Source organism: Tachyglossus aculeatus, chromosome 25 (assembly GCF_015852505.1).
Source record: "Tachyglossus aculeatus isolate mTacAcu1 chromosome 25, mTacAcu1.pri, whole genome shotgun sequence".
In the NCBI taxonomy this organism is placed as follows: Eukaryota; Metazoa; Chordata; class Mammalia; order Monotremata; family Tachyglossidae; genus Tachyglossus; species Tachyglossus aculeatus.
This window is the reverse complement of record NC_052090.1, coordinates 14,221,765-14,243,834: the sequence shown is the minus strand read 5'-3', so window position 1 is coordinate 14,243,834 and position 22,070 is coordinate 14,221,765. Positions and strand designations below refer to the sequence as shown.

The 22,070-nt window shown below is 38.5% G+C and overlaps 1 protein-coding gene across 1 annotated transcript in view; it reads right to left on the bottom strand.

Annotated features, from left to right (window-relative positions):
• Positions 1-22,070, bottom strand: part of SNTG1 (syntrophin gamma 1) — a 403,312-nt gene that overhangs the window by 21,579 nt on the left and 359,663 nt on the right. Inside the window, exons 16-17 of the mRNA XM_038766634.1 lie at positions 17,616-17,768; positions 11,165-11,257 (exon numbers count right to left, since the gene is read on the bottom strand). Coding sequence (XP_038622562.1) covers positions 11,165-11,257; positions 17,616-17,768 — 246 coding nt within the window. The remainder of the gene's footprint in view (positions 1-11,164; positions 11,258-17,615; positions 17,769-22,070) is intronic.

Here is a 22,070-nt window from a genome sequence, read left to right as displayed (position 1 = left end):
CTTGTCAGAAAAATAAGCCCACTGATCTGAAAAGGAGCTGTGGGGGCTTTGGGGGAGGGGGTATTAACTAATAAACTGTTGGGTGAAGGGAGGCTGTCACTGAATGGGCATGTGAGTAAATCTCCTGTGAAAATATGCAGTGGATGTGGAATTGAGAAAAGAAATATATACTGGGCACGGATATGATTAAAAGATATCAATACAGAGTTATAGTTATAGACTTGTTTGCTATATAAGAGAGAGAGAGAATGAGGGTGTGTGTGTGCACACGCGCACTTTGAATCCTAACAGTTGCTGGGGGAAACCTGAACAGTTCTTTTTCCCTAGAGGTGAGCAAACTTGGTTGGGGAGAAAAAGGTGTCTTGATTTTTTTTTTTCTTTTTTTTCCCATAACTTTTTTTGCTTCTTGAGGATTTTCCCCATGGGATCATGACAATGGGGAAAATCTGGGGAAAATATCAGAGAAACATCTTTGTCTGCAAGCGGTAGAACTGGAATTAGAACTCATTTCTTTTGGCTCCCAGGCCCATGTTTAATCTACTTAGCTATTCTGCTTCCCAGACTTGTCTGCTGTGTCACCTTGGGCTACTCACATAACTTCTCTGTGCCTCAGTTCCCTCATGTGCAAAATGGGATTCAATACCTGTTCTCCCTCCTACTTAGCCTGTGAACTCCATGAGGAACATGATTATCTTGTATCTACCCCAGGGCTCAGTACAGTGCTTGGCGCATAGTAAGCACTTAACAAATACCACAATTATTATCCATCTGAGGGACCAAGGATGAAGGTAGCTCAGCTTCTCCCCCAACCCCTCCTCACACACACTTTTTTGTTTTCCTCTAAATTTCCCTTTTACCAAACATTTTATGCTCTACTTACTAAACTGGCAGATACTCAAAGGAACTCTCTGAGTGCATCCAATCAAGAAACAAGCACATGAATCACATATGCAACCAACATACAGAGACACACTTAGGAGATAATTCCAGACCAAAACACCTAGCACAGGAAAATGTGGAAAATCAGTATGATTAGGAGATGAGAATTCATAAAAGTATTAGAGGAAGGGAACGGGTTTTATCAGATGGGCACAAAGGTCTCCTGATGGATATTTAAGATGCAAAGTAAAAATACTCAATAGAAAAACAAAACTATATTCTACTACTCTCTAAGCTATTAACAATAAGCATCAGTTGGCAAGATGTTATAGATCTGTCCCTATTATCATTAGCAGTAATAGTATTAAGTGCTTACTTTGAGAGGTGCATTGTACAAAGTGCTGGGAGGGAATACGTGGATGGCAATTAGACACAATCCCTGTTGCACTGTACACCTCCCAGCACTTCTTTGTTTATGAACATCTAAATTCTGTGTGCGAAGCAGTGTAAAATGCTCCACACAGAATCTAGGTGATCATAAACATTAATTTTTCCAAAGACCTGGATAGGTGACTGTTTTATGAAGTGCATTCCAAATCTAGGTATAATTAGAGGCAAGAGTTAATGACAGAGCTTTTATCAAATTTGCTACATTTTCCAAGAGTTCACACTTCAGTGTTTCACGTCAATTTATGGTAAAGATATCTCTTACGTTTTTCCATGTCCAAATGATCCTAATGTGTCATTTTGAAGTTTTACACTTGTGTAAATTTACAGTTTGTGCATCATCATCATTTAAAAAAATTAAAAAAATGTGTGTATGCTCTCCAGTTCAGATTCCCAACTTTGCTTATTTGTCATAGTAATAATAATAATTATGGCATTTGGTAAGCCCTTACTATGCACTAGGCACTGTCCTAACCACTGGGGTAGATACAGGCAAATTTGAGTTGGACAACAGTCCCTGTCCCATATAGGGCTCACAGTCTTCATCCCCATTTTACAGATGAGGTAACTGAGGCACAGAGAAGTGAAGTGGCTTGCCCAAGGCCACACAGCAGACAAGTGGTAGAGCAGGGATTAGACCTCATGACCTTCTGAGTCCCAGGCCCCTGCTCTATCCACTATGCCATGCTGCTCCTCTACTGTGCTGCTCATGTGCTGTACTGTGCCTGCAGTAATTAATGAATTTCCTCAACTACAATACAAACACATTTATATTCCTCAAATGGAAAGAAATAGTTTTGTAATTTGAAGTATTTTATACCATTATTTCCTTAATATTGTTACAGGTACTTTATGGTCACGTTCTAAGCAATTAACCTCCCAATACTGCTAAAATCTGCCCTTTCTTCCCCATTCAAACTGCTACCATGTTAATATAATCATTCCTCCTGTCCTGGCTGGATTACTGCATGAGCCTCCTTGTAGACCTCCCACCCTCCTGCCTCCCTCCACTCTAGTCCATACTTCACTCTGCTGCCCAGATCATTTTTCTACCAAAATGTTCAGGACATGTCACCCCACTCCTCAAAACCTCCAGTGGTTGCCCATCCACCTCTACATCAAACAAAACTCCTCATCTTTGGCTTTAAAGCACTCCATTACATTGCCCCCTCCTACCTCACCTTGCTACTCTCCTACTAAAACCCAATCTGCATACTTTGCTCCTCTAATGCTAACCTACTCACTGTGCCTCAGTCTCACCTATCTCGCCACTGACCCCTCGCTCACACCCTGCCTGTGGCCTGGAATTCTCTACCTACTCAAATCTATCTGATAGAGAATTACTCTCCCCTCAAGGCCTTCAAAGCCTTATTTTAGACTGTGAGCCCACTGTTGGGTAGGGACTGTCTCTATATGTTGCCAACTTGTACTTCCCAAGCGCTTAGTACAGTGCTCTGCACACAGTAAGCGCTCAATAAATATGATTGATGATGATGATGAAGGCAACTCTCCTCCTTCCCTGACTAAGCTCCCCCTTTTCCTCTTCTCCCCCTCCCTTCTGCATCACCCTGACCTGCTCTGTCCGTTCTTCCCCAGCCCCTCGGCACTTATGTATATATCTGTAATTTATTTATATTAATGTCTATCTCCCCCCCTCACCCCCAGATTGTAAACATGTTGTGGGCAGGGAATGTGTTTATTGCTGTTTTTGTACTTGTCCAAACGCTTAATACAGTGCTCTGCACACAGTAAGTGCTCAATAAATGACTAAATGAATGAATCAATATTCCAGGCAAAGTTTCACTTTGTGTAGAGGAGGAACTAGAGTTGCCTTCTCTATTTAGTTGTAGTAAATAAAAAAAAATTAGTTTTGCTGAAATGCTAGATAGGACTATTTATGAGAAGAGATTAGGATGTCTGTGATCTTTACTCTTGGCTTTCCCAGTTGTCTGCATTGTGTTCATTGTGGAAAAATGTTAAAAAGAGTCTTTATATTCTTTATGTTCCCGATGGATATAAACAGAATGAATCAGTCACATAATATAAGAGGAGGAGGCATCATTATTGATAACTGAAATGTAGATTTTAAGGCATAAAACAAACAAAAGTCCAACCTGCAATCTTAATACTAGAGGCAATGAGCATATTAATTGGCAAATTATTGAGTGTATAAACAGAACTTGCTTTGCCCTAATCTTATTTTGCTCCCAAGAAAGAAGGCCAATTTAAAGGAAAACAGCCAGTATACTGAATGGGACATCAGCTTTTCTAGGGTACTGAAACAGCAGGGTGGTTTTACTCTGTAGAGAAAAGTAGAACATGATAGAGTGAATAACCCATATGGTTTGCAACTTAATTACAAGGAAGACTTTGGAATTTGAAAACAGAGAATGCAGAGAATGCAAAACCTAATTTTACTATTCCTCAGACACTAATCACATGGTGTTTGACATTAAACCAGAATGTGCCCAGCAATAACCACTACTCGGTGATGTTTTTTTCTGCAGATTTTGTTCTTGTTAAGCAGTTGAAGATGATCCCATTTCCCTTTTGTTTATCCTCCTTCTTTGCCAAATAGCATAAGTTCATAATACAAAGAATTGAGAATGCTGCTTTCCAAAAATTAATACCTGAACAAATATGGGATATTGCTGCTATGAAAAGTGATCAAACTTAGTCATCACATGCAAATCATCTGATAATTAAGGCATAGAAATCAAATGTAGCCTGAATTATCTGGTTGTTTCACTAACTAGATATGTATAGGATTTTCTGGGAAAAGAATCAAAAAGTCACCTAACCTCATTTTACAGACTTCCAGACTCCCTTAATTGCAAATTTTGGTGTCTGATCTTATCCTCAAGCCTGACATAAAGCTCATAGGAGTGGAAAGCAGCTGGTTCACTCTGCTCAATAAAATAACCATTCATGCATTTGAGCATCATGAGATGACCACGAAGGCTTATATTCCAGAGGAGAAATACTTCTGGTTGCTTTACTTGTTCTGATAGAACTACACCCTTAAACACATCCTAACATAGCCATGATTCATTGACAGTTTTCCCATACCTCTCAATACCATGATCCACACACTCATTCAATAGTATTTATTGGGCGCTTACTGTGTGTAAAACACTGTACTAAGAGCTTGGGAAAGTACATTATAACAACAGACACACTCCTGCCCACAATGAGTTTGCAGTCTAGATAGGGAACCAGACATTAATACAAATAAAGAAATAAATTACAGATATATACAGATACATATATATGTGCTGTGTGGATGGCAGGGAGGATGAATGAAGGAGCAAGTAGAAGGGAGAAAGAGAATGGAAGAGGAGGACTTAGGGAAGGCTTCTGGAAGGAGGTGTCTCTACAATAAGGTTTTGAAGTGGGGGAGATATGTAAAAGCTTAAATGTTTCTCTCCCTGCCTTCCATACACTTATCCCTGCATGAGACTTTATAGAGTAATGGAATTAAACTTCCAGATTTTATGGCATTGAAAAATGGCTTGTTTTTCAGCTAAGGAATTTCTAGAATGATTGTGTTCATGTTTGATTAACCAAGTGACAGACCAGCCAAAAAGCTTCTTTCATCACATTGCACCTTTGAGGCTGGGGCTATTATTACTGTTCTCTTCCTACTCTCCCCATTCCAAAGTAATTAAAGAAGAGTCTGCATTGCAGTAACAGCTGGGCAGTATCCAGTTTGATGATTTGTGTTGCCTTCCCATGGCGAATGGAAGAGGGAGGTCATATTCTTGTTTCTCGGAAAGAATTTACAAAATAATAAGAGTCTCGAATGAATAACGTGGCAGGAACACTGTGCATTCATTGCAGTAATTGCCAAGGACAAATAATATAGTGGCCAGACAAATATTTAAAGAAAGCAGTGTTCACTGGGGCAATAATATAGTTTGAAACTTTGGAGGTGTATTTGTTACTTTTCCCTTTGCCTAGAAAACTAATAGCTAATTGTCTCATTTTGTTTAATTGATATGTACCTCTTAGGTTCGAAGGGGCATTTGTTGCATTTTTCCAGCAACCTTATATTATCATCGGCATTCACACATCATTATCAGGTCTTGACAGATATCAACTCTATTTTGAACTTAGTTTAATTATTGGAAAGCACCTCTACTAGCTTATTGAGCAGTAACTTCTCTAGAGGACAAAAAGGTTGTATTTTGTATGGATAGTTAAATTTAAATCTGTACATGAGCAAGCTGCTATAAAACCCATCTATTCTTGCTGTCATTTTCTAGAAGATGTAGAAAGATCCGCTTACAAAAGTTCTTTCCAACCACACTTAAATCAACGTGTGCTGTGTATTAAAATACTTTGTCATTCTTTACAAAGAATAAAATTTAAACACAGTTCCATAGAGAATTAAATCCATGCTTCAAGTTATTTTTTAAATTAAAATAATTAATCAGGTTAAAAACATTTTTCTGGCTGATATTGTTGAGAAAGCTTGGGGACCACTTACACACAATACCTGCACCCTGCTAATGAGTTTAATCCTTTTAAAAAAGTACAGTTGCAATTTTAAATATTTGCTAATACTGGAGTCAACTAGAGATTTTCTCACCTCTGAGACAAGGAATATGGGGTAGATAATTCTAAAAAAACTGCGATGTGGATCTTCTTTTACTCTTTCTCAACCTAGCAGGAGAGTGTGTGTGTTCCACTGATTTTTTTTTTTTGTTTTTTAAACTAACAATCGGAAAGTGTACATTGAGGAGAGGTAGTAATCAGAGATTCACTTAGGGTTCCTGATAAAGAACCAAATTAATGCTGTCAAAGATAAGCTAGGGAGAAAATCATTTTTGTATGGCATGAATGAGCTAGTTTATAAAGTGTTTACAAAAACGTTCTTGATATAAACGACATTTAAAATATAATTGGTATTCTGGAAAATCGTACTCAGAAATCTTTCAAATTAGCTCCAATAGTCCAGTAGCTGAGTAGAGTTGCCCTTCATGTTTGAAGATTTCCCTGTGCCCCAGTTTCCTCATCTATAAACTGGGAATTCAACAATAATAATAATGGCATTTATTAAGCACTTACTATGTGCAAAGCACTTACTATGTGCAAAGCACTGTTCTAAGCGCTGGGGAGTTACACGGTGATCAGGTTGTCCCACGGGGGGTTCACAGTCAATCCCCACTTTACAGACGAGGTAACTGAGGCACAAAGAAGTCAAGTGACTTGCCCAAAGTCATACAGCTGACCACTGGCAGAGCTGGGATTTGAACCCATGACCTCTGACTCCAAAGCCTGGGCTCTTTCCACTGAGCCATGCCATGAAACCCGTATGGGAGCGAGTCTGTGTCCAACCTAAGTATTTTATATCTACTTCAGCGTTTAGTTCAGGGATTGGCACATAGGAAGTGCTTAACAAATACCACAATTGTTGTTTTTTACCAATAATATAATTTATTAAGCCCTTACAATGTGCAGAGCACCGAGCTAAGTGTTGGGAGAAAGTACAAAGGTGGGGATTAGACATGGTTCCTGTCCCTTAGCTTCTCTGTATCTGTTAACTCATATGTAAAATGGGGATTTAGACTGTGAGCCTTGGGGAACATGAACTGAGTCCATCCTAATTAGCTTGTATCTACCCCAGTGACTAGTATAGTACCTGGGACATACAAAGTCCTTCACAAATACCATAAAAAAGATAAGGAAACAGTGGTACAGAGAAGCTAAATGACTTGGCCAAGGTCACAAGCAGGTGACTGGTGGAGCTGAGATTAGAAATGTGGTCTCCTGACTCGCAGGGCTGTTCTCTTTCTATGCTGCTGCTTCTCCATTTCCCTGTGGCTTCCAGAGTCAACTCTTATTCTTTTCTTCTTGAGGCTGTGATTACTGTGACTTAGTACAGTACTTTGCTCACAGTAAGTGCTCAATAAATATGATTAATAATAATCTTTGAATTCTTGTGGCATTGGCGTTGTCCTCTGGGAATTAGCTCCTCTCCTTATTGGTAGATATCTGCAGGATTGCCATCAAGTTGGGCTGTAATCAGAACATTTTTCAACGTATATCATGAGGGTCAGCCACTCCTTTCTCTTCCAGGATCACTACATTGAAGAGGTGACTGAAAGATGTTCTCAAGCCTCATTAACATTCCCTGTAGTTGAAGTTCAATTAATTTGCACTCATGAACTTCTTCAACCATTTTGTTGCTTTATTAGATCCCTTGACTTGAAATCGTAATTGGAGGAATATCCCTGCTAATGCACTTAGTTTACTTTAACTGCAATCTGAAGCAGGCTAAAGTGCATATCATTGCTTTTTAAATCTTTTGGTTCATCCTTTTCAAGTATTCCAATGTGCTAGGCATTTATGAAATCTCTAAATATTATGATTCTTCTGAAATATCACTGTTATGTTTTCCACTTGGATAAGGCTTCCATGGAAAATTACTGGGGGGATTAAAATAGCTGTACATATGGATGTTAGCAAAAAAAAATTAGGTGTAGGTATACCATTGTTTCATTCCTTTTGCAAGCTCTCTTTGAATTAACCCTGAGACAGAGATGCCTTGCAATCACTTGAATCAAAGTACACACATTTCCATGTGTCCTCTGTACTCAGTCTGGGCCTCAAACTTAAGACCAAAGTGAAGGCTTCCTGTTGGTATTAATTCTCCTTTTGTCCTACTGCCCAATTATATAGGACATGTGATGTAATCAGCAGTATTATGGAAACATTTTGTGAAATGAAAACCTCATTTGTTTTTGATTCTTTACATTTGATTTTTAAGGACAGTACAAAGTTAGTACGTTAAGATGGCGAAACTGCTTTAAGAATGCAACGCAATTTTTGTATTAATCCAAACCCATTTAGCAGGGGTGGGGGGAATCCTAAAATGTATAGTCCAGAAAATCACAAGGTCAGTTTCTGTTGGTGTGAAGATTCCAGCAAAAGATAATAGACCTTGGGGAAAAAAGGGACAGCAAAACTGAAACTATTATCAGTTAACTCTAAATTAGGAATATGCTCAACCAACTATTTACAAATGTTATAATGATAATAAAATGGGCTTAGTAGTTATTGCAGGTCCACATGCTTGCATTTTCCCATTAACATGTTACTGCATTAAGTAGAGCTTTGACCTTGTGGGTCTTCATGTTAGAATGGAAACCATTCATAATTATCCCCTTTGAGAAACTTTATAATAACTTCATCTCAAGAGCTTTCCCTTTCCAGCAACTGTGAGAATTCAGCTAGAAACTGAGTTACTTAGAAATGATTTTAGAATATACCCAAAGTAACAATGTCAATGCAGACATCTAATGGATAGGAAAACAGAAAGAAAGAGGAGATAAAGGAATATCATAGCTCTGCTTCAAAGTGATATGCTTCAATGCAGAAAGGAGGGTAGAAGAAAGTAAGACCTGATGAGAGATAAATAGTAGGCAAAGTTGAAGGAGAAAGGAAAGTAAGAAGCAGATCAGGGGCCAATTATAGACTGTAAGGAAGCAGATTGTAATGTTCTCGGGTCTGGCAAATTTCTTTAAGGACTGAGCACTAGGGCTTGAACTAATTCTCAAGGTTGCCTTTTACTAGCCTGGTTCATCATGTTTCTAGTCCTTAATCACTTGCCTACTGGGTAACTTTAGGTACGTCTCTTGACATCTTCATGCCCCAGTTACCCTACCTCTAAAATGGGATGGTTGTGTGAAGGCAACAGCAACCTAACTAATGTGAAAGCATTTTGGAAATAAAAGTTCTATATGAAGTCAAGGTATCAATTGCTTGTGTCTACCCCAGTGCTTAGTACAGTGCCTGGTATATAGTGCTTAATAAATACCACAATTATTATTATTATTAGTTTTAGTATGAATTAATCAACAGTACTTTTTTGGTCACATACTTTGTGCAGACAGTTCTATGTAAACACAAGGGAGAGCACAGTATTTTTAGTGGATTTAACCCGGCCTTCAAAAGGCCTACTATCTAAATGGGGAATTGGATGGTAAATAAATTACAGGGTGGGAAAAACAATGGAATACAGAGGCATGTATGTAATTTTAATGGGGTGTGAATGCACAAGTACCTAGGTAATGAAGAATATTTGGAGTGACAGTAGCAGATGGGGAAGTGGGGGAATGGGTGATAAAAAGAGAGATTAATCAGGAAAAGCCTCCTGGAGGAGATGTAATTTGAGTAGAACCTTGAAGAGGAGGAAATCAGAGGAAGTTCTGGGCAGAAACAAAGGAGAGAGCAAGAGGACAGCCTCAAGATAGGAAAGAGGCACAACGAGTAGGTTGGCTTGAGAGAAGGCCAGCTCACATAAGACAGAATGTTTTACTCTATGATTTTGTCTATAAGAGCTAATAGTGGGGCACACAAATTGAATTCTAATGCCCTCATCTGGCGAACCCCAATTAAAAATTTTCTATAAAGCCTTGTAGAGCCCAGGTTCACTACCAACAAACCTACCACTTACTCTTTTTATGAATGGAAAAGTGGAATAACTTATTTGAAGCAATACACAACAAATCCACCAAAGTAACTGCTCTTGGCTATGTTTTTGAGTTATCAGCTAGAACATGAGCAAGAGAATGATTTGAGAAACATAGCTGGAAGAGCAATTATAAGATTTATGTGAACATTTTTATAACTGCATCATACTACGAATTTATTTTAAATAAATGTTTCATGACAACATTCATCTTAATTTAGTATGGACTGTCAAAATATTTCTTCATTTGCTTCATGGGCATGCAACCTTGGTATACGAGTGTTGAAATGTGGTCAGTTGAAATAGCAGCTCACAGTATTAACTTAATATATTATGGCTGATTTGATCATCTGAGATAAACAAGCATTGACTTGGAAATTCTTATTCCTCCAGGATTCTGTTTGGGAAAGTATATATTTAGACTAAAAAAATGTAGAGAAATTTCATACACACACACACACACACACACATTTATGTAAGTGGCATGCCTAGTGAAAAGAGTGCAGGTCTGGGAGTTGGACTTGAATTCTGATTATGGCTCCACCACTTGCCTGTAAGCTCATTGTGGGCAGGGAAAGTCTATCACTCTGTAATAATGTATTCTTCCAAGTGTGTAATACAGTGCTCTGCACAGAATAACTGCTCAATAAATATGACTGATTAATTGTCATGTGACCTTGGGCAAGTCACTTAACTTCTCTGTGCCTCAATCAAGTTACCTCATCTTTAAAATGGGGTTGAAATCCTCTTCCCTCCTTAAAGTGTAAGCCCAGTGTGGAACAGGGACTGTGTCCAACCTGATTATCTTGTATCTACCCCGGAACTTTTTACAGCTCCTGGCACATAATAAGCACTTAACAAATATTTAGAAAAAATTAACTAAGTACTTCAGGGTACTAAATCTAACATCCCAGGCTACCCAATCAACAATAGCCTGAGACTGTAATTTAGGTGAGGTATTCTAGTGGAGAGTTTTTGTTAACAGAATTGTATTATTTGATTCTAACAAAAAAAGAAAAAATCTCAAACATTGCCTCCACATTGTTTGTCAACAAGATGCTAGAGAGATGCTGTGGCATTTAGAATACAAACAACTCAACCTGGGAAAAATCAAAGAATTGAGGTAATTTTTAGAACAGTGGAAAACAAAGGGTGGAATTGGTCCCCATATTATGTCTCTGCTGCCAGCATCTGAATGAGACTGTATCTAGTTCCTTCCAATAGTGCTCATTCTCTACAACGTTTTGAGTCTTAGCCCTGGAATTGAACATAGGGCATCCAATGCAAACACAGAAAATCCAAGCCATTATTTTAAAACAGAAAAGCATTAAGCATGATTAGATCTAGGTCAGTAAATGTTACCTTTGTTGCAGCATCAAAGCAGACAAATCCCATGCCAAAATCAATGGTAAGTCCCATAAGATGACTTTCCAGCACACAAGCATAGGTCTTACACTAGAAAGATCAGAAAATATTGTTATTTTCCCCGAGATCCAATGGGATTACTATGCCCTTTTGCACCCAAATTGCTATTCAAGAGTTACGTCTTATTACTTAGACACCCTAACTCATGGATTTATGTTATCAGCACTCTCAATCTTTACTGATAATTTTTAGAATAATAATAATAGCAGTGGTATTTTTTAAGCACCGGGGTGAATAAAAACATATCAGACACAGTCCCTCTCCCACATGGGCTCACAGTCTAAAGGGGAAGGAAAACAGAGATGTAGTTTTCATTTTACAGATGAGGAAACTCATAAACTAGGTCACATAACAGGTTAGTATTGGAGCTGGGAATAGAACCCAGGTTTCCTGACTCCCATTCATGTACTCTTTCCACTAGACTGCATTAAGATCTTTCTGAAATCCTTGCTCTGAATTTATACAATAGTGAAGAATCTTTCAAAAATCCTTGCAAAGGAATTTTACAAACTTCATGACTTCTGGGTCACCTGATCAAAGTTCCACAGTTGAGTCATAAATCTCACTGTCATTATAAAGGTCTCCCTTGTAGCTTTTGAACTTGATATTTCCATAGGTGAGAATATAATTGCATTAGCCTGGGAGAAACCAAGTATCACATGTTTTATTTTTTAAAACAGGTTTCCTACTAAACACTCATTGAATATCATAGAACTAACTTAAACCATTTGCATCATCCTTTATAAACCTCACTGAGGTTCTCAAAAATGGTACACCAGGAACTCAGAAGATCATTTTTTACACTTTAGTACTAATTCAAATAATTATAATAGTTCCATTCACCTGAACCCCCAGAGTGTTAAATTTTACATAAATGTGTGTGCTGATGTTTTCAGCTCTTTTCTAGGTTCTGCTGACTTTCGGTCAACTTTGTCCTAAATTCTTCCTATTCCTAGACCTTAATGTCTCTTTAATGTATTGGATAGTGTAAAGAATATGTATTAAGTAGTGCTCGTAAACAGAATGATGTATTATTGCATCAGTGGGCCAGCTGGTTTATTTGCATTTAAATATGATCCTTTGCCAGAATCTTGACTATGATAAATACCCGTTAATATTTTATATAACAAATAGCAAAATGCCCTTCAAGAGCCACTATAGTTTGTGCTTTTAGACTTGCATTACCAGTCTCTCTGTTACACCTCCTTAGTGGTTTGAGTTCTCTAAAAGTCTCAAAATTATTCAGAATAAATTCCTACTGATTTGGTCCATTGTTGTCTTAAAAATCACATTAAAGCCTGGATTCAGGACCTTCAGGATTGAGAATACTTGCCTTCTTCAGAACTTCTAACACTAGACTCACCATCCCCTGTTCACCTCATTAGAAAAGGCCAAAGCATAAACAACTGTTTCTATATGTAGACTTAGACATGTCTAAGACCTGTTTATGAAATCACCATCATCAGTGGTATTTAGTAAGTGCTTACTAAACCACAATCTTCATCCCCACTTTTCAGATGAGGTAACTGAGGCATAGAGAAATTAAGTGACTTTCCCAAAGTCACACAGCTGATAAGTGGTGGAGCTGGGATTGGAACACATGACCTCTGACTCCCAAGCCCATGGCTTTCCACTAAGCCGGGCTGCCTCACTAATACAACAAGCACAATATTTCAGTCACTTCCAACTCCAATTTCCCCCTATCCAGTTACTACTACTACTACTACTAATAATGATGACATTTGTTAAGTGCTTACTATATGCCAAGCACTGTTCTAAGCGCTGGGGGGATACGAGGTGATCACATTGTCCCATGTGGGGCTCACAGTCTTAATCCCCATTTTACAGATGAGGTAACTGAAGCTCAGAGAAGTTAAGTGACTTGCCCAAGGTCACACAGCAGGCATGTGGGTGAGCCGGGATTAGAACCCATGACCTCTGACTCCCAAGCCCATGCTCTTTCCACTGAGCCACGCTGCTTCTCTACGCAGCTTCTCTACTATGCAGGGTAGTTCTACTCAGGAGACTTGGGTTCTAATCCTGGCTCTGCTGTTTGCCTGCTGTGTGACCTCGGGCAGGTCACTTAACTTCTCTGTGCCTCAATTTCCTTACTTGTAGAATGTGGATGAAATATCTGTTCTCCCTCCACCTGGGACAGTGAGCTCCAATGCGTAGAACAGTCCTTGACACAGAGTGAGTGCTGAACAAACACTACAATTCGTATACCATTATTTTTAGGCTTAGACAGGTTGGCAGTACAGTAAGGGCAGCAAAAGAGTTGTCCATCCAGCATAGTCTAGCGTAGTTGGAAGCTACACATGATTTCTATCTTCACAGAAACATTTCTAGGCCACATCCTCTTGAGTTACAGCTTTTTACTCCTACCACGCTGGAGTATGATCCCCAGTGGGTAAGTCCTCATCAGTCTGTGAGTCAATCATATTTATTGAGGCCTTACTTTGTACAGAGCACTGTGCTAAGCACTTGGGAGAGTACAATATAACAATAAATAGACACATTTTCTGCCCATAACGAGCTTACAGTCTAGAGAAGGAGACAGGCATTAATATAAGTAAATAAATTATAAATGTGAGTATAAGTGTGAGCCCACTGTTGAGTAGGGACTGTCTCTATATGTTGCCAATTTGTACTTCCCAAGCGCTTAGTACAGTGCTCTGCACACAGTAAGCGCTCAATAAATACAATTGATGATAAGTGGTGTGGGGCTGGGAGGGGAATAAAGGGAGCAAGTCAGGGTGACGCAGAAGGGAGTGGGAGAAGAGGAAAGGAGAGCTTAGTCAGGGAGACCTTTTGGTGGAAACACAACCAGCGATGCAGCAGGTATCTATCCTGTGGTGACAGTCAAGAGAATTCGTTCATAAAGTCAGCTGACTAATGAGTAGGAATCATTACATCTGTTAAGATGCAAATAGATTCCATGAATATTTTTTTCAAGAAGCCATGAGTAATGGTTATAGTTTCTATCAGGGCCAAAATCCTATTCTGAGTGAATTACTGTCCCTGCCCCGATACACATCAAATATTAAATAAATGAAAAATCACTTACAGTGCATATTAGTTTTAAAGTATTGGTAGACTTTATGTGGCAATATTATAAAGCTAAGCATTAAACTACCCTAAGGTAGTTCTTGGAGACTGACACTGCAGGTAGAAATTCCAGGGAAAAGGATAGCTGCTGTTCCTGTAAACTCACTTTACTGGTTCAAAGTTTTTAGGATTTTTAGTAAGTTTATATATTTAGGCAGTTTACCTACTGACATGAGCAGATTGAGAACAACAACCTATCTATCGTCCACATAGAATTCAAATATTGACCTTGTCTGTGTAGACTCCCTCAGATTTAAAATATGAACAGTGAAAATGAAGGTACAACGGATGTGGACTAAAAGATAAGTAGACAATAAATGTACTCTGAACCTCTAATAAAACTCCTATTAGACATAAAGAATCACCATCATAGACAGATTTATAAAAAGATTAGTTTCTTTACTTTTCCTCTTTGGCTAACCAATGGAACCTTCTCTTCCTTCACCTTTCATTTCTCTAGAAACTTTATTGGAAGTAGTTTAATTGTGAAGGAAAGAAATATTGGGAAGAAAAGGTCATTGTCAGGAATACATATTCAAGTGCTTTTAAATCCACTGCATAGGTACATTTGAGAGCCAATTTTGACTACTGGTTTCTCAAGGCAATATATGGAATCTTGTAAAATGTATGATACTCTGATCAAAAAGGCATTAAATATTTCTTTGCTGACTTCCAGTGCACAGAATCTTAAATTGGCTCTGTGAATAATTTGCCATGTAGGTACAGGGACAGTCCAAAGCACTGCACTGCTTAAAATTTAAGCTTGGGAAATACATAGCATAGATCTGAATAAGTATTTAAATTTCAGAAGAATAATAAAACATAACGATTTTGCTGTTTTGAGATTAGATCCTTTTATCTTTTATGGATAATTAGCAAATGAAAATGAATCGAAGGATTGAGGAAGACCTACATAGATGAAAATTAGACAGTCTGAAAAAGAAGAATCAAGTAATTGGATTTGAGTGCTTACTCTGTGCAGAGCACAATACTAAATGCTCAAAAGTGTATGATAGTACAACGTGATCCTTGCTCTTAAGGCACTTAGAATTTAGCTGGGGTGGCAGGCACTAAAGTATATTAAAAGTAGGGAGAAGCAACGGAGTTTATAGTTAACTACATGTGTGCACAATGAGTAGGACTAAAGTGTATAGGTGATTTGAAGTGTTGGACAGTAGGGATATTTTGCAGCTTAAATAATATTTTAAATGTATCAAAATAAGGTTTTTGGGAAGTGATTCATTTATTTGGAAAAAAATAGTTATGAGAGATCATTTGCATCATGGGGGTATCAGTTTGTTCCCTATATTTAAGTAACGTTCTGTGTAGTGCCTAACAAATTGTTGGAATTCCTTGGTAATTCCTAGTAAATTTTTATCTCAGGTGCTTGAACAGATGGGTAGAACCATGAAATGTAGAATAAAAATTTGGAAACAACCAAGCCAATAAAACCTGGGCGTAAAATAAATATATGTGTTGACACCACCCCGGTTGAATACACTTGAACGAAGGAATGAGTTTTCAACAAAATTTCTTATTTAAAATGATGATGCAACTATGGCCTCCCATTTGCATTGTTTTTTGTTTAAGCCCTGCATTGTAGTTTAGGGTAAAAAGGAAAAAAAAAATCAGACTACAATCAAACTAAGTGAAAGGCTTCTTGTAAGGGGACAAACATGAAAGCTTTTTCACTAGCTCAGGAATCGCCAGATTGTCTCAGTGAGAAGTCAAGAATTCTGGGAAGCCCATTCCTCCTCCCTCTACCCTTCGCCCCTGTCATGATCATCATCAAATAACATCTATTGATGCCCATCTGTGCATTACGTCTTTCAGACCCGGTGGGAACTGTTATTTAGAGCGGAAGAAAAATTGCATCTCATTTCTCACTCTGAAAATAAAAATTTTAATCTACCCCAGAAACACAGGTTAAAAAATGATCATCCCTCCCTTGGCAGTTCTTAGAAGGCCACATGAGGCCAAAGGAGAAACGCACGGGGCGAAGGCCTATAGGCCGGCCACCCTTGGCTTCCTGAGGATTGCACTGGTTATGGAAGGTCAGATGCCCACTACCTCCTTGGTCCTTTCTTCCTCCCCCTCCACTTTCACCACCTCCCAAACCCATTTTAACTCTTTATGCCATCTGCCAATGACCTGCTGCTGTATGCTAGTTCATTATTAGTGATTTATCACAGATGCTTCTTTTGAATGAGTTTGCAAGTGAAAAGAGAGTTAATTAGTACAAAGGAGGGCCTTCTAGTCGGAGTATGGACTTAAGAGTCAGAGGACACGTGTCCCAGCTCTGCCACTGATGTGCTGTGTAATCTTGGGCAAATCACCTAACTTTTCTATGTCTCCATCCCTCCATGTGCCTTTCCCTACAGCACAGGGATGCTGGGAGGTCAAAAATGACATAAGTAATGTGGAAATGCTTTGGAAATAAAACTGTGATATATTATTTCAAGATGTTTTTATGTTACCTCTAAATCATCTTTTCTCTTCATGTCTAATAATGTCCTTTGTAACCAAATTTCAGAAACCGTCTTGTAGAGGTATTTAACATTAACATTAACATGTTAATATTAATTAACATTAATATGACTAGTTCAATCTCCAAAGAAATAGAATGCAAAATCATCCAGTTCTTTGTGAATGCATGAACTTGGTGAACAATGTTAGCTACCCGATCTGTCTTATCAACCACTCTTCCTCCCCCACCACACACCACCGAAAGAAAACCTCTCACCTAACAACCCAAAAGACAGTTGTTTGTACAAGTATATGTACTACACAGTGAGTGTCCACATAAATACATTTCAGATAACTGTCAGATGAATACTTTGTATTTTTTTTTTATAAATTATTCAATTCATTTCAGCAAAGCAAAGTGGATAGAGCACAGGCTTGGGAGTCCTAAGGACCTGGGTTCTAATGGAAATTAGGACTGTGAGCCCCATGTGAGCCAGGGACCGTGTCCAAACTGATTTGGCCCAGCGCTTAGTACAATGTCTGGCACATAGTAAGTGGTTAAAAAAACCCACAGTTATTATTATTACAGTGAATGGCCCATAGTAAGTGCTTAATAAATACAACAATTATTATTATAGTGGGGCAATCTACAACATGAGTCTCATCTTACATCATTGAATCTTTAATTCCTCTCTTTTAGAATATATGGGCAATAAAAATCATGATATAATGTATCTTGTGTATAGTCTCCTCTATCTTGCCTTCAATACATTTAATTGAAAGTAAGTCCATAATGAATTTAACAGGGTCTCACCTGTATCCGTTCAACTTCTAAGAAAGTTGCTGTTTGGAAGGCTTTTTCCCATAGGGTTAGGTCACATTCCAATTCCACTGAAAAATAGAGGTCCTCTCCAGATTCAGACTGCACGCCAAAGCAGTGTTTTCGACGGTCCAGTAGATCACTGTCCTGATGAAAACCTGAAGTTATATAATCTGGCATACATTGATAAATATCTCTTACCTATCCATGCCTTAAAATTAATCAATAAAAGGGCAATGGATCCAAAGACAGAAATTCTAAACAGGAACTGCTAGGCAGAATTCAAGAAATGATGTAAAAAGAAAGATATGCACTTCAAGGCAGAAATTCAAAATATCCCTCATTCAAATCCAGCCCTCTGAAGAAGCAGCATTGCCTAGTGCATAGAGCATGTATCTGGGAGTCAGAAGGACCTGGGTTCTACTCCCAGCTCTGCCACTTTTCCGCTGTGTGACCTTGAGCAAGTCTCTTCACTTCTCTTTGCCTCAGTCACCTCATCTGTAAAATGGGGATTAGTATGGTGAGTTCCATGTGGGACAGGGATTGTGTCCAACCTGATTATTCATTCAATTGTATTTATTGAGCGCTTACTGTGTGCAGAGCACTGTACCTAAGGGCTTTGTCCTTTATATAAATAAATACGAATAAATGAATGAATCTACCCCAGCACTTAGAACAGTGCTTGACACATAGTAAGCGCTTTACAAATACCATCATTAAGAATCTTTCCCTGCATTTCCATGCAGCCTGATCAGATGGCAGGGGAGAAAAGCAAGCTTTAATAGCAACTTAAAGTCAAAATGCCTAAAAATGAATTGCTGAAGACTCCAGAGACTGCCATCAGTCCAGCTAACATTAGCCGAATCTGATGATCTGATGCTACAATGACAGGGCCGGGGATGAACTTCGACTTTCCAGAATATCCATTCAGACAACCGAGAGCAGCAAAGCCAGCAATCCTGATTGTGAAAGTGAGAGGTATTTGAGGGGTAAATCCCCTTTCTCTAAAGTGTCCCTCTCTTGCTAAGGAAGCAATCCAGGCTAGCTTGTCTAAGACCCTGCCTCACACGAAGGTGTAGAATAACAATAATAATGATGGCATTTGTTAATTGCTTACTGTGTGCAAAGCACTGTTCTAAGCGCTGAATAATGGTATTTGTTAAGCACTTACTATGTGCAAAGCACTGTTCTAAGCGCTGGGGGGATACAAGGTGATCAGGTTGTCCCACGTGGGGCTCACAGTCTTCATCCCCATTTTACAGATGAGGTAACTGAGGCCTAGAGAAGTGAAGTGACTTGCCCAAAGTCACACCACTGACAATTGGTGGAGCCGGGATTTGAACCTGTGACCTCTGACTCCAAAGCCCGGGCTCTTTCCACTGAGCCACGCTGACTACAGGGGTGGGCAAAATTTGAGATGCTCCAGATCGGGCCCTCTAATTGATTCGCTCAGGTCCTGGCCTTAGAGTAGCTGCTTCCTTCTCCTCTAACCTAACTTGTACTTCCCAAGCGCTTAGTACAGTGCTCTGCACAGAGTAAGCGCTCAATAAATACGATTGATTGATTAACCTATCTCTCTCTCTCTCTCCATACTCTAAAGTGGTTTTAGGGTGGCCAGGAGAAGCTTCTTTGGCAATGCTAAAGCTCTGGTTTTCTGCTGCCCCAGGACCTCTCCCTTTACAAATTAATCACCAAATACTTTTTTGGTGCAGCCCTCAACAGGTTAGCAAAGCTCATTAACTGTTCTTCCAATGCAAATAATAGACCATCTGTGATTCACTGAAATCCAGTAATGACCTCCCTTTCTCACAAGGTCGTGAAAACGCCAGATGTTCCTTATTTTTCAAGTAAAGTTACAGCATCAGGAATATGGACAGTGTACAGCCCTGGGAGTCAAAAAGACCTAGGTTCTAATCCCGGCTTCACCAGTTGTCTGCTGTGTGACTTTGGCAAGTCAATTAACTTTTCTGTGCCTCAGTTACCTCATCTGTAAAATGGGGATTGAGACTGGGAGCCCTAAATGGAACAGGGACTGTGTCCAGCTTGATTACCTTGAATCTACCCCACCGCTTAGTACAGTGCCTGGCATATAGTAAACCCATAGCAAATACTACTATTATTATTATTTATTTATTTCTTAAGTTTCTAAAATCTAGTTGCCAATAGACTACAGTTTGTTTTCTTAATGGCATTTGTTAAACATTTACTTAATGCCAGGCACTGTACTAAGTGTTGCAGTGGATACAAGATAATCAGGTTGGACATGGTCCTGTGAGTCAGAAGACCTGGGTTCCAATCCTGGTTCTTCCACTTGCCTTCAGTGTGACCTTGGGAAAGTCACTTCACTTCTCTAGGCCTCAGTTTCTTCATCTAGGTGAGGTGCCTGATCTCTTCACCCACTAATGATAGGGTCATTTGATGCTAGCTTTTTTAAAACTGTAATTTAGCATGGAATGTCTGATAAATAATAGGTTGGGGTTATGAAGACTCCACAGTTTTGGTGTCAAATTGCATCCTCCTCAAAGAGCATGCTTGCTCTGCTACAGCCTCAGCCACAGTGTTACATTGAGTGCTCATTATTAATCATTCTTAATGGGTAGGGAAAAGGGTTCTAATGGGAGAAAAGATATAATAGAGGTCTGGACCTAGGTTCAAGTTCTTTTAAATTTTAGTCTTGTGAGATGTAGCCTTAGTACATAAATTACAGATTTATTTAAATATAACGGCCCTTGTTGAATTTGTCGGTTTGCATGGAATGGCTGTATTTAAGTGTACACATTTGTTCAGTAAATTGAATTCTAAGCTACAAAATTAAAGCATTCAGTAGTTTTCAAAGGTAAGAAATACCAGCTCCTAAAGAACAGACTACCTATCACACTGTTATCCTTTTTCAAATTAGGTGTCTCTCCATCTGATTTTATAAATTAAGGTCTGTGAGATTACCAGTAGAGCATGATCAAATATGAATAATATGAAAAACTGTAAGGTGAAAGTTGTCACTGTCAGTTCTTTGAAAGAACAGACTAGAGTGATCTTTGCAATTCTGAACCTTTTACTATATGAAGATTTGCCTGTCCTAAACCAGGGTGTAAACCAGGGATGCATTGTTTTGGAACCTTTCAAAACCATATTAAGAATGCATATCATGTTTCAGGATGTCGGATTTTCATATCATCTTTCATTTACTGCATTCATTGAAATAACACACCTACTCTTTGGAGGTTTTTTTGTTTTTAAAGTAGAAATCCAGTGGTTACCATTTTTGAAGGTTTAGAAGGGTGTAATAATAATAAAAATAATATTTTTGATATTTGTTAAGGGCATACTACTGGCCAAACCCTTAGAACAGTGTCCTTCTAGACTGTAAGGTCTTTATGGGATGGGACCATGACTGCTTATTCTGTTGTACTCTCCCAAGCACTTAGCACAGTGCTCTGCACATAGTAAGTGCTCAGTAAATATGATTGATTGCTTAGAACAGTGCTTGACACATATATAGCACTTAAATTCCATTATAATAACAATGATTATAATAATAATAGAGAAAACACTCTATTAAGCACTGATATTCAGAATGGACACAGTCTTGGTATCAAATGGGGCTCTCAATCTAAGCAGGAGGGAGAAGAGGTATTTTAAACCCATTTTACAGATGAGGAACCTGAGGCCCAGAGACATTAAGTAACTTGCCCAAGGTCACACAGGAGGTAAATGGTAGCACTTGAATTACAACCCAAGACCTCTGATTCCCAGGCCTGTGCTCTTTCCACTAGGTCATATCCTTCCCTGGGATTTCTGAATAACTGTCCTTGCATCTGGAGTTAGATGGGGCACAAACAGCCCTTTTAGGACATACAGTATGATGTTTTTAAAACCCAAAACAGTACTTAATCTTTTTATCATTTTAGCATGGACAAAATCTTGTTTATGAATAAAAACAGCAAAACATGGTAAAGTCAACAACTTATGCTGCTCGAAAAAAATACAGAATAAGTAAACTTTATTTATTATAGCACTAAGGTGCTTACAGTTTTTGTAACCTGAAGGTTATTATTTACTTTTCAGAGAAAACCCACATGTAGGTTATTAAGATAAAACTATGCCTGGACTTCTAGCATTTAAAATTATAATATGGTGCATAATTTTCACTAGTTCCTTATTAACCTCCTTGTAATTTCTCAACATAAGCCAAGTGTAGCTGAAGGGATTTTAAAAATGGTCTATGCATAATTACCTTTCTATGTAAATTTAAGACATTAAATATTCTAGAATAAAATAGGCCTGTAACTGCATCAAAATCGGCCACTTTTTGTTTAAAATCTTACTGACAGTTTACCTACCTTATAACCCCCCCTAATAGTTAAATGAACTTGATAGGCTTTTTTTTTCTTCCTAGACCAACTTTTATAGGAAAACATCTCTATAATAATTATTTTATTTTGAAAACTG